Source organism: Lepisma saccharinum, chromosome 11 (genome assembly GCF_977018435.1).
Source record: "Lepisma saccharinum chromosome 11, izLepSacc3.1, whole genome shotgun sequence".
NCBI lineage: Eukaryota > Metazoa > Arthropoda > Insecta > Zygentoma > Lepismatidae > Lepisma > Lepisma saccharinum.
In genome coordinates, this window is record NC_139239.1 from 51,639,003 (window position 1) to 51,652,741 (window position 13,739).

The 13,739-nt window shown below is 36.2% G+C and overlaps 1 protein-coding gene across 1 annotated transcript; it reads right to left on the reverse strand.

Annotated features, from left to right (window-relative positions):
• Positions 1 to 2,298: 2,298 nt before the first annotated feature.
• LOC145994798 (peptidyl-prolyl cis-trans isomerase) lies at positions 2,299 to 13,112 on the reverse strand. Its single transcript, XM_083131097.1, has 4 exons — positions 12,951 to 13,112; positions 9,128 to 9,344; positions 6,412 to 6,548; positions 2,299 to 3,027 (listed from the first exon to the last, which is right to left on the reverse strand). Exons 1-4 carry the CDS (start codon positions 13,017 to 13,019, stop codon positions 2,953 to 2,955), a joined length of 498 nt encoding a protein of 165 aa, XP_082987223.1. The 5' UTR covers positions 13,020 to 13,112; the 3' UTR covers positions 2,299 to 2,952.
• Positions 13,113 to 13,739: the final 627 nt, after the last annotated feature.

Here is a 13,739-nt window from a genome sequence, read left to right on the forward strand (position 1 = left end):
CTAATCTTCAATACCAAACCATATACTTACAACCTCTGAACCAGTATATGTAAAAAAAATACATAGGATAGAGATAAAAACCAACAAAAATAGTCATGGACAATTTGCTGAGCAATACTTATGGATCACACTATTTTCCCCAAGTGTGTTTTTCAGGGTGTCTACCAAAATAAATTTAAAATTCTGGACTTTTTTTTTTCTTAACCTTTATTTACTTAGGTAAAGTTTGAAATTAGCAAATAAATATTTGTTATTTACTGAAAAACCAATTCGAAAAGGGTGGTTAAGATGAAAACAATTTCCTCTTAACCACTAATCATCATGATCACAATTAGCCAAGGAGGTAGGAAAGTGTAGTAAATAAAAAAGGAAAGTGCTCCCTGTGCTTTGCACTATGCCATGAAGGCTTATAGGGGGCATGGAGTTACGAGCACGACTGAAGGTGGGGGTGATGTGATCAACACCACACCCCTGGCTGCCTTTACCCCCCCAATTTCCTTCGGGTACGCACTTTATACGATGCTGTCTGGCCACTGGAACCCCTTGACCATGTGAAGAAATCCCGGTTCTTCCTCACCGGGGATCGAACCCCAGGTCTCTCACATGGTAGTCAGATGCTCTAACGACAGCTAGTGCAGCTCAGAAAATTGAAGTAAAATAAACAATCAATTAATCAGTGTGATAGCAAACATTCTTGACCTACCTGTTGATTCTTTACTTTTCCCTGGTTTTTATGGCTGCGTGAGCCTAATTTAAATGTTGGGAGCAGGGAGGACAACCCTCAGCCAACCAGGGTTTCCTTCTACCACACCATCCAGGGAAATGTAACTTGCATATATAAATGTAGTTTTAGCCCAAATAGCCATTTTGTGCAGTATTTATGACTATATTCACTGCCCCCTGTACCTCCGGACTTTTTTTTTTCTGGCATTACCAATTTACAAACATTCTGAAACAAAATTATTTAATTGAATTACTAGTTCATGTTATTAATATCATTGCCACACAAAAATAAAACCTGCAGAGGAGTTGCATTTGAACCCACGTCTCATTCCTTAGCGACATATAAACCTTTTACCAACTGCTCTTGTCGTTGGAAGCAAGTGTGTAAACTTTTAGATGTTTCCCCTTTCTCTGTTAAGATGAGATTTTTATTGCAGATTCTGGGAAATATTATTTTTGCACATTGCACAGTTCTTTGCAAAATATTATTAAATAGATTTAGCCTAATCGTAATATTAGCACAAAGTTTGCTACTCTGCTGGTGCTCAAGAGCTGTTGCCAGATTAACAATTTCTGGACTTAGTTGTCAAGCCTATCGTGATGGTACAATTTTATGGTGATTTATGAATGGTTGTTGAAAACCAGACCTGTTCAATAAGATTGGTTCTTCTGACATTCCTTGTCTCAGGTGTCTAACAAAGGTTTATTAAGAGGGAGCAGAAACACCATGCAAGTCATGCAGTCTATAATTATGGGAGATCATATTTTATATTATATAATGTAATGTAACTTGCATGATCCGTAATTTGGTATGGTAATAATAATTTTATAAATACACCTAACAGACTATTCTTCAGTCTTCAGGATAGGGAAGTTGGTGGGCAAGGTAACATTGGCTGTCCAGTTTCTAGGTCAAAATATTAAGGGTATTCCAAAACCATAACTAATTTAATACCTGCAATCTAATTTTTTTTACAACTGCTATATCCTTTTGAGTATTTGCCAACTTTTGTATGTGAGCAAAATTGATCAACATGCTTATTAAAAAAAATAAATTCTGTAGATAAACTGAACAGTTGTATTGCATTACTAGATCTATGGGTTATCATCGCACATCAATTACATACCTTAGTGTATTCACTCAAGCTGTAGCATGGTCAAATGGAATAACCAGCTTCTATCCCACTTAAAATCAAAGTAGAATTCGACAAGATAGTCTGACTAGGGACTACAGAATGTTATTTTTGGTACACAACTCAAATGACTCACAATACACTGTGTCCAGACCACAAAATGATTGTGATAAGGCAAAAAGTGCATGGAAAAATTTCATGGGCACATTAACACATGTCGTACAATAAAATTTGCAAAGAACTAGGATACTGAACGAATTACACTGAATAGCCATAATTATTTTTACGGTCCTCACTTTCATGTAATATATAATATCATTACCAACATACAGATATTAGATTTCAGTTTGTCTCAATACCACTTTTCTTTACAGGCAGCCCCACTGCAAAATGCATTGACATTTAGAAACCTTAGCATTAGGGTCTAAAACAAACAAATATAGAAATTAAAGAAATGTATTTCAATTGTTTCTTTTATCAGTACAGAATATTCAACACGCCAATAATAAAAATGGAACTTGTAGGTGAAAAATGCAGTCAAAAATTACCATCATAAGGAATGATAGCAAGAAAATAATAGCTGGGTAATGATATGCACCTAGATGATCCCTTCATGGTCTGAGTATTTGGTGCTATAAGATACTTAAACATTGGTAATTGAAGGACTAACTTTATTGCAAAACTACCTTACCTTCATACTAAGTACACAACACATGCTGCAGGGAAAACTACATAAGATGAAGAGAAAAATATTAGTGTAGCAGAACCACAAAGGGTGGACAGTATTAATAACTACAAGAATATTAACTGCCACAATTACAGAAAATACACAATGCTTCTTCTTAATCATATACAAGTAATTTGCATGTTGGAGTAAAGTGTTTTGATCCTACAACTATATTTGCATATCACCACCCATCATAAAAGGGGGGAACAGAAGTGAACGGAATGACGGGCTGAAAATGCTGTCAAGTTGCCACAAGCACTGCTGATTTTACCAAGATAGCTTAACTGTTGTTCCTTGCCCTTTTTCAATCCACGATAATCTTGGACGACACACCACAAATATTGTGACAACTTTGCATCACGAAGAGAATCAATCGAGCTGGCCAGAATCTGCTACAACAATCTTTTTGCTAGTCTTCCCACTTTGAGAACCATAGCCTTCGATCTGTAAATAAAGGTGCACATGAAAAATTACTAATGAAGTGTGTAGATCTTGTGCAAAGATACAAGACAAGTGTTTTAGGAAGGAGTCTAATTTGCAATTACTTGTATCTGCCAAAACAGTAAACAATCATTACAAGTATGTTAACAAAAGTGTTCAATTCTGTTAATTTTAGCATTCTAGTGTACATAAAGGCAACCTTTGTTTTCTGTAAAATGCATTAAGCAGTCAGGATGCAAATAGGGCATGTAAATAATTATTTTTGAAACATTTGCTGTAAACTAATATATCAGGTTCACTATTTAGATTTTGAGCCTAACAATGAAAAAACAGGAATTTGGCATTTAAAACTGCTTTATTGCTTTTTGAAGTATTCTCCTTTATGGTCAATACACTTTTGCATTCGTTCGAACCATTTGTCAAAGCAGTTTTTCCAATCTTCTTGAGACACCTCCATAATATGGTTTTTGAACGTAATATGGTTTTTGAACGCATCAACGGCATCTTCCGCCGACGAAAATCGTTGTCCATGCAATTTATTCTTGACATTCGGGAACAAGAAGAAGTCATTGGGTGCCAACTCAGGACTGTACGGCGGATGACCCATCAATTCGATTTTTTGACTGTTCATCAAGTCGGTTGTTAGACGAGATGTGTGACAGCTGGCATTGTCTTGATGAAGAATGATCAGACTGAGTTTGTTTGTTTTCCGTATTTGAGCGAAGACCTCTGGCAAACAAATTGTTGTGTACCATTCAGAGTTGACCGTTCTACGTTCCTCTAAAGGCACAGTTGCCATTTGACCAGTTTTCCCGAAAAAACAGGCGACCTTTGTTTCGATGTGCTTCGAGCGCGAACAACTTTTGTTGGATTGGGTTCATCTTGAAACACCCATACAGTCTACTGCTGTTTACGTTCCCGCTCATATGCCTATATGCATGATTTGTCACCTGTTACAATCTTATATACGTCTTTTGAAGCACCACGATTGTATTTATTGAGCATTTGTTTGCACCAATTGACGCGAGCGTCTTTTTGAGTTTGTCAAATTGTGTGGGATCCAACGAGAACATACCTTTCTCACAGCTAAATGATCATGTAATATTTTATATATGCTGGTGGAACTAATGCCTATGGTTACGTCAATCTCTAGGTATGTCACATGACGATCTTGCAGTATTAGGTTTTGCACAGCATCAATGTTTTCTTGAACAACTGATTTTGGACGACCTTCGCGAATCTCTGTGAGCGAATGGCGGCCACAATTAAATTCGTTATACCAGCGTTTCACAGTGGCAAAGGATGGGGTTTCATCGCCAAATGTGGAAGTAAGTTGATCGATGCACTCTTGTCTTGATAATCCACATTGAAAATCGTAAAAAATCATCGCACGAAAATGTTCACGAGTTAATTCCATTTTATTGTTGTCGCGCAATCTCCAAGGCAACATAAACACAAATGAAGCTATTGACAAAACATTTGAAGTACGTTATGGTCAATAATGTCAGACGATTCCGTGCAAACGTCAAATCGCACCTAACTTCAATCAGTGTTGACAAGGCTCAAAATATAAATAGTGACCCTCGTATCTGCTAACACTAAGGGGTAGATACAGTAGAACCTCTATTTTACATTATCATGCTGAAAAAACTAAAAACGCCGGAAAATTAAAATATAGAATTTTTTTTTAAAACATTTACCTACGTTTGCACCTTCAACATTGAATATATAATGCAGAGGAACTATAAAAATCAGGGTACCACTGTATTTACAGGTTTTCAATTGTATGGTGCATATAAATGTATATTTGAGGCATTAGTCAAGAGGGAGAACTGACATCAAGGTTGCATATGAATTTGGCACAGTTGGCTAGCCTAATTGCTTTTGTTCAATGCAAGTCTTAGGTTCGTCTCTTGTTGGCCTTCAAACTTTTATACGTGGTTTCGAACATTCCATCTTTACTTTTTCTAAAAGAACTTCAAAATATATACTTTTTCCGTGACTAATGTAACATTTATACAAGGCACAACATTCAGGACCTTCAAAGTAGCAGTTAGCAGCAGAAGATTTCTTCCATTAAGGAATTTACACACACCATATATAATTATTTGGCCAGTAATACATTTTAATTATTTTCTTCTTATGTTTTCGTTCATCCAAAGCACCATAGAAATCAGAACGTTCCTTCATTTTGTGATGAACTTATTTCAACCGCATTTCACATTAATGTCATTATCTTGAATGGAATACTGTTGGCATATTCAGAAACTGTAGGATTTAAGCTTACAACGATGTACAACATGCTAAGGTTCCGTAAACATGAAAAATCAATGCAAGTGTGCCAAAATCATGGAATGACCCTGTACAGTTTCATGTTGGTTCTCAATTATTCAGTGCATAACACTCAACAGTTTTTGGGAGCAAAAATTTTGGAAAAAGGTGCACATTATACATGAGTAAATACGGTATATACAGGGCCAGTCCAGAGGGCCCCAAAGTTACCAAAAGGGATTTTTTGGAGGGAAATTTCGCGAATTATCCCCATACTTGATGCATACATGTGAGTGGTACCATTTGAAAGCCTGTTCTATTCTGAAGAGAAAGACTTATGAACCATGATACTCTGAAGAATTTTGCTGAAGCAGTAGCTATTTAAATACGCAAACTCTGAAAAAAATTACACAGAAGGGGTTAAGCGGTATTAAATAAAGCATAGCCAATGGCTTGTGCCAACATAATCGAACAAATTACATGGTTTAACAATACTTCAACTGTCTCACCCTTCCATTAAGAGGAACAAAGTAATGCTAAATTAAATTGGTTTGGGATACGGTTGAGACTGCCTTATATGCAAATTACAGTATGTCCCAGCAAAATATAGTTTCAAAACATGTTACTTAAACCTTATTTGTATGTAATGCTTTATACGTACTAATTGTCATAAAATACAGGCAAATGTACTTAAGAATCAAACTTTTAGATTTGTTAATTTACCACTTTACGACAAATAACCTATATTACGTATATAGTTCCTCAAAATAGATACAATTACAGAATCTTAATAATGACATGGTATTTAAATCTGAAGTATTTCTCAGTTATACATATAATTTGCTTTTCACCTTGACACACGTATAACTCAGGTTCAACTGTATATTTTTATACAATCACACAGATGGGTTCTGACATGGCAAGACAAGCGTATTTTATTTTATAAAAAAGCAAAGTGCAATACAAACTTTTCTATATCAAAATGTGGAAATTTTAATGAAAACATTTTAATCTTCCACAGTATAGTTATTGGTTAAATAATGCAATCATGTACTTCCTTAAGTTACCGTAAAGATACTGAATAAAAAAATATAAGTGTTTTGGAAACCAACTTACCTTCTTCACAACATCCATCCCTTCTATAATGGCACCGAAAACTACATGCCTGTTGTCAAGCCAACTTGTTTTTACTGTGGTGACAAAGAACTGGCTACCATTAGTACCTGGACCAGCATTTGCCATGGAAAGAATTCCTGAACGAAAAATAAACTTGTGTAGCATGATTAACCATACCAAATGCAGGTACCATTAAATATTACGAGTATAAAAAAGTTAAAACAATTTAACCTATAGTGTCAGAGCCTCCCCAGGTGCACATTTTACATGAAGTACCCCAACACCACTCCCAAAAAAAACAATGTGGCTGGAGCATTCCACCCATGAAAACTGGTCCAACTCCATGTTAAATACAAAATTAATTTAAATGAAAATTGTTTCCATTTGCATTAAGGTTTAGATGTTTGTGAATGCATATAATTTGTACATTTCAACAATAAAAGTTACTAACATCTGCACACATCTCAAATGAAGTCAAAATTTCTCACATAACTCACTTTTGTTAAAGCTTTTCATGCATTCAGTCTATGCAATCATACTCAATTTTTTTCACTGTTAACGGACCACAAACTACTTCATAATTCTATTGTGATCAGCTCATTATAAATATTTTATTCAACTTTTGCAGCAATTACAGAATACCGGGAGTATCTCCGATTGGTTTCAAATTCGGTACATTCACTAATTTTGGCATCCTAATCACGAATCTGCAGTTAAAAATTGGTGGTCATGTCTAGAAAATGCGAAAGATGTAGAAATAAAGGAGTCCGTGAACGAAGTAAACACCGGTGATTTATGAAGGAAACAATTTTTTGCAATGATTAGCGTTCAAAAACTATGTTTATGAATACCCTGAATTTTAACTATGCTTGCATAACCTAACCTTACGTGAATGGTTCATGGGACTACATGAATAGTTCGTGAGGCAAGTATCTTTTTGCCATATTGCCACATGTAAAGCAACGCTCAATGGAACCGACAGAAAACTTCACTTGTTCACATCATCAAACATGGCCACCATTAGTATCTACAATCATAGCGGTAATAGCGATAATTTATGATGGCACTTCCCATATTCTAGAAGTGACCACAAATTTTTAACTGCAGATTCGTGATTTTGAGGTCAAAATTAGTGAGTATACCAAATTTGAAAGCAATCGACATACTCCCGGTATTCTGTAATTATACCCATTTTTTAAAATTGTTAACAGACACCACAACTACTTCATAATTCTATGAGATCAGATTATAAATATTTTACTCCAATGCTCCAGCTCGAGAACTAATATCGTAGAGATTTTTTCTTTTGAAATGACAGGACTTCTAGCAGAGGCGAAATTTATACACTGTATTCCAAATGACAAAAGTTGAAGGGGAAAAAAAGGGGGGAGTGTTGCCAGCTTACAGAGAACATTTCTGGAATTCAATTTCCAGCATTGGCCCTGTGGATGCTGGAGGGACCAAAGTTTGAAGGAAGTGTTACAAAAGACCATTCTTTGCAATGCTTGTACAATGAAACCACATTCTTGGATAATGAATGATATGTCAGAACTGGAAACCGGTTCAAGCTTGAGCAGAAAATTCAGTCTTATTTCATGTGCACCCAACGGCAAAAGAAACAGTAGGCAAATTGTCCACCATTGTCTGAATTACACAATGTGATGACAATGAATTAAAATAAAGACGTCAATAAGCAGAGAACAATGCCTGCTTCGAACCAACCTAGTATCATTCCATAAAGCACAGGATGTAGAATAAAAAAGTAGTGAAAATAGCGGTGGACAATTTGCCTACCATTATATTTGCACTTGACTGTACAACCCCCAAAATTCCACATGACAATTCCATTAAAATTGTAATTATAGTATTTTCTTATTAATATTACAACAGCATTGAGTGTACAAATTGATTTTGCAGCAAAAAATATTTTAATATTCTGATTATTATCCAATATATTCTGAACTTGATCACTCTGGCTAGAAAGGTGATGAAAAATTATTTTTTTCTGGGATTTGAAGACAATGCTAACCTTGATAGTTAGAACTAGGAAACATTGTTTTCATTTTGAATTTTCCACCTTTTTGGTCATATTTCGGTATTTTTGAAGTTTTTGTTCCTTTTTTGCTCTTTCCCTGTACTTTTGTGACTTTTATATGAAGGGTTCGGGTGTCCATTTTTTAGTTATATAAAGTAAAATGTGCCATCCTTCAATTTTTGAGCGAAATGCCATGTCATACAATTTGCACTGCACTGACTAAAGCCTTCTGAAATTGTTAAACACAACACAAGAACAATTTATCTACAGTCTAGTTTTTAATAAATAATTTTCTTCATGAACTCTCAGTAATGGTGTTTCACACCAGAGCTCTTCGTCGACATTTGACCTTCATGTTTGAATTTACTAACATGGTCTTCTTAGCAAGTACGCCTATCATCGAAACTATTGTCAATCGATTAAATACTTAACTTCAGAGCCCTAGTTATCCATAAACTATAATTTTAAAATATATATTAATATTTATGAATATTTTGAAATTCAATTTTTGAAAATCATCAAGTAGCAAAAATTGATATTTGAAGAAACCAATCTGTATACATCCAGTTATACAAGAAAGGTTTGGTTTCATAGTATTAAATTGCTGAAACTACACAGTCACTTGAGCACTGAAATTTTTCGATACAATATCCATGAAAACCAGTGATACTCTCAACCTACCTGGACCAGTATGTTTGAGAGTGAAGTTCTCATCTTCAAATTTTGATCCATAAATAGACTTCCCACCTGTGCCATTGTGGTTCGTGAAATCCCCACCTTGGCACATGAAGTTGGGAATAACACGGTGGAATGTGCTTCCTTTGTAGCCAAATCCCTTCTCGCCAGTGCAGAGGGCACGGAAATTCTCTGCGGTCTTTGGTACTACATCACTTCTCAGCTGTAAAAGAAAAATGTTACTCATACATGTACCATTTCAATTCCAACCACAATTACATTAACTATTCACATTTAATAAAAATCAGCCCAAATTCGGACTAGCTCCCCATGCTTTTCTGAAGGGCAGTGACTTGACTATTTTCACCAGGTGGTGAGAATAGCAGCCCAAGTTTCTTTTGTTTTATTGCGATTTCACCATGCTACAAAGGTAAATTTCTCGAATCGGACAAACAGCTGAAATGTCCTACTTCTTTTGATTTCAATATTCGTACTTACGTATTTTGCATTGAGAAACATTGCTGTAGGTGGCACTTGGCTTATTTCACCAAAAATAGCTATATTTCTGACATATCGAGTAAGTTTTCTTGGTCGTTTCTTCCCTTCCATAACATGCGAAATGGCCGTCACAGTTTCACCACCGTACTCCATATGCAATGTTTCCACCCCAACACGTGTAGAAAGTGCAAGATAAGCAAAATTGAGTGATCCGTGATCGGCACAATTGCTCATTATTTACTGGTGAGGAGGAATGTCGGAAATGTACCGGAGACGGATTTCTTCAAATTTACAGGAGAAAGTACTTACGCAAATCATTTTCTGTAGCGTTGTTGATGTTTGGGAGTGCTAATGGAACCTAACCTAACAGGCCTAACCTAACCTACCTCGTCCCTGTGATGGTCCGTGGGGCTATCGTGAATTTTTGGGCTAACATCAATGGTTTTTGGGGCTACCCATATTTAAACGTGTGACCAGTTACATAAACGTGTGTTTGGAAACACTGGCACAGGCTACATCCACCTGGAAGTAAATCGATGGACAAGCTCTCGTGCAACAGTCACACATTTATATCGAAAAAAGATGATTAACCGGATAAAATTCAATGTACGATGCGAGAAAACACTTCCCTGAAATTCCACAACTATAAGAAAACTGCATTCGGTTAAGTAATTTCTCCTGTAAATTTGAAGAAATCTGTTTGTCCAATATGAGACATTTACCACTTAGGATTTTGTTCAATATATGCTATCGTAGTTAGGTTAGGCAGGTGAGGTTTGGTTCTCTTAGCATTAGAATAAAGTCCCTAAATGCATTCTACTTCTGACCTCTGGGAAACTTATTTCTTCAATTTTACAGGAGAAAGTACTTACGCAACAGAGTTTCTGTACACTTTTGAAAGGTTGTGGAAGTGTTTTCTCCCTTCGTTCAATTTATTCGGCTGGTAAATCATGTATTTTTAGACATTAATGTCTCTCCGATACACCAAAGCTCTTTCCTCCATTACCTTCCACTATGTGAATCAGATGTTCCATGCGTTTGATGACGTAAGCCCCGGACAGTGTTTCCAACCACACCGTTGTTTTGCAAGATGACAATGTTAACTATGTTTGCCGTAACTAACCTAACCTTGCCGTGCATGGTTCTTGGGGCTATTTATGAATGGTTTGTGGGGCTATCCATAAATGGTGTGGGGGCTATGCATGCATGGTTCGTGGGGTTTTCCAAACCGGAAAAAATACAAAATCAGCAACACGAAAGTAGGTATTTTTCGGTGAAGACTGTTCGAAACACTGCATACCCACTGATAGACAACGCTAGTCAAAATTTGCCCGCCATTTTGTGTGTAACTCCAGTGAAAAAGCAACTAACAATAATTACTCTATGTGGAAAATTGAAACAATTTTTGTGAAACAAGCGAAATCCCACCTTAAAGAATCCTTAGCAATGCAGAATAGGTAAGTACAAATGTGAAAAATAAACAAATTTGAGAAGTTTCCCGGAGATCAGAATTTTAATCATTCTACTAAGGTTCTGATTTACTTCTACATTCATTCCCACTCATCTACGATACTTACCGTCACTTGTCAACCGAGAATACCTTGTCCATGGGAAGCATGCATCCTGCGTAAGGTAATTTTTAAGTTTCCTTTTTTAAACATAAAATAACTTTTTTTTTCCGAATCCAAACAGTGCACATTACTTTAAGGAAGGTTCAACTTTCGTGTGACAATGATATCCAAAATTCTTCAATAATTAGTCTTTCTGCTAGGAGAATTTGAAAAAAATCCTAAAACAATCTGAACTGTTACCAGAATAGCATATGGAGCTATTTTCACCAGGTGGTGAGAACATGTAGGGCTATTTTCACAAAGTTCTGAGAACAGCATATGTGGCTATTTTCACCAGCAAAAGTAATTACATGAATCATACCATAACATTGTATTTTATCTAATTTTATTACATTCATTGACAGTGTTGCTGAACTTATTGCTAAGAAATTTAAAATTAAAATGCATGAACTACTGTCAACAGGTAGTGAGAATAGCAGTAAGTGCTGAAGACTAGAAATTACATGATCAGGTGTTGGGAAGTATTTACAAGTAATTTTAATGCTAATAGCCCTAAACCTGGCCTGCCTAACCTAAGAATAAAAGCATTTGGGAACGTAATCTCTCTTCATACTTAGTTCATGTGACATTAGCAGCACCGGTCCTTATCAGAACACCTTGCGGAATTTTTTCAACTCCACAGCATGGAGAAAATAAATTACTTGTCTCCTGCACAAAAGTAAATGCACACCGACATAAGCTTTATACACATACAACTAAAGAATAGTACACACATCTGTGTAGCAGGACAGGGCAGGTTGTATATCATGCCCATGAGCAGCTTAAAATCTGGTTAAAATAGCTCCAAAGCTAACTTCACCACCTGGTGAAGATAGTCACTCCATTTCTGAACAGGTTAGGCCATGGCGTTTCAAACTTTTGGAAGACCAGTAAATCTTACAGAACCATACCTTAACCTGGTGCATAAGTAACATCTCCACAACAATAATTGAACAATTCCTGACAATCACTAAACCAGCGCTATCATGGAAAAGTTACAGAGCTGCAATGAGAGAGTGTAGCATGCCTCCAAGAACTACCCTTTCAACGTGGATACCCTTACTAGAATTGGCCACAATTAAGGAGCATGTGGCCACATATCTCTTTACATATAGTCAAGATTGTGAGGATAAAAAGGCCAGATTAAGCTTGTCCAGAACTGTATACCAAGTATAGGAAAGATACTTGTGTTACTAGCCGTATACCAATGAATCTTGCATACGCATATTTTCCCCATGCACTCCGGTGCAAGCATTCCTGATGTGGGTGTAATAACTTTCAAATTTCAATTTTGGCATGGGCACGACACGGGCATATAAAGTCTTAAGCGCGCAAACACAATTATTTTGCTAATTAAATATGAACTCCGTAAAATTTAAAGTTAGCGGACACAACTAAACTTAATGCGAATACATCGCTAGCAATATGTATGAAACCTTGACATTGTCCTCCATGTTCGTACCCGGAATCAAACCTCGTGATATTAATATTACTTGTTTCTGGAAGAACAATTAACTCTACAAATATTCAGGGAATCACAAAAATTCGACACAGAATGTGTTCATGGCTGATTTACTGCAATATCAAAATGACTTCGTAGTTTAATTTAAGACACCGGCTATGGAATTTTCCGCTAGCATGGGCGGCGTCTGTAGGGGTACACGGCATGCCTTTCTATTTTAAGCATTTCACTGCAAGTAACTAAACAAATTGCAACTAACCTCCATTATAATCCTTCCTAATGGCTGACCATCAGCAGCCATATCAAAATACACTTTAGGGAGGCTCATTTTTGATGCAAACTGGCGTAGAACAGACAAGTAAGACTGGAACGCAACACTCCTTACTCCTGCACTTGGCTGCAAAGAGCACGCTTGGCGGCAAATTCTTCCCACCGCCAGAGCCATCTTTCTGGAAAATGCAAGTCAGGTACTTTGAAAGTCAGAAGGGATCATTTAGAGCATTTTACAGACATTTCTTGCATATTTTCTACATATAGTATCAATAAATTTCAATATAAAATAATTATTATGATAAAGTATTGAATTAAATGAAGATTGCTTACGAATTATTTTTGTCAGCGCATGAATTTGCAGCCGTGATTTTACTTTTGTAACCCCCATAAAACAAGGCACCAAGATTTATAACAAGTGACGATAAACATGCGTTTGAAATAATTACTACGATTAACACGTCTTTACCTTGAAAGTTAAATGAGAAATTAAAAATATTCGTCATTAGTTGTAACAGTATCGATACTGCTCAAATTATAATAAATACATTGACCCGAAAAATATGAATGAATACATCATTGTTGAAATAATTTATCCGGAAAAGTAAAAATAAAGCTGCTATTCATGTTGAAAATGAACCCGTACTCAAATAACTGCACTTCATAATTAAAGAAAAAAAGGATAAGATAAGGTGTAGCTGGTGAAGGGGGCGGGGGTGCTTTGTGGAATTGTTGCTAGCTGGGGTTGGGAATATCATCCCACCGCACGGCACCACCC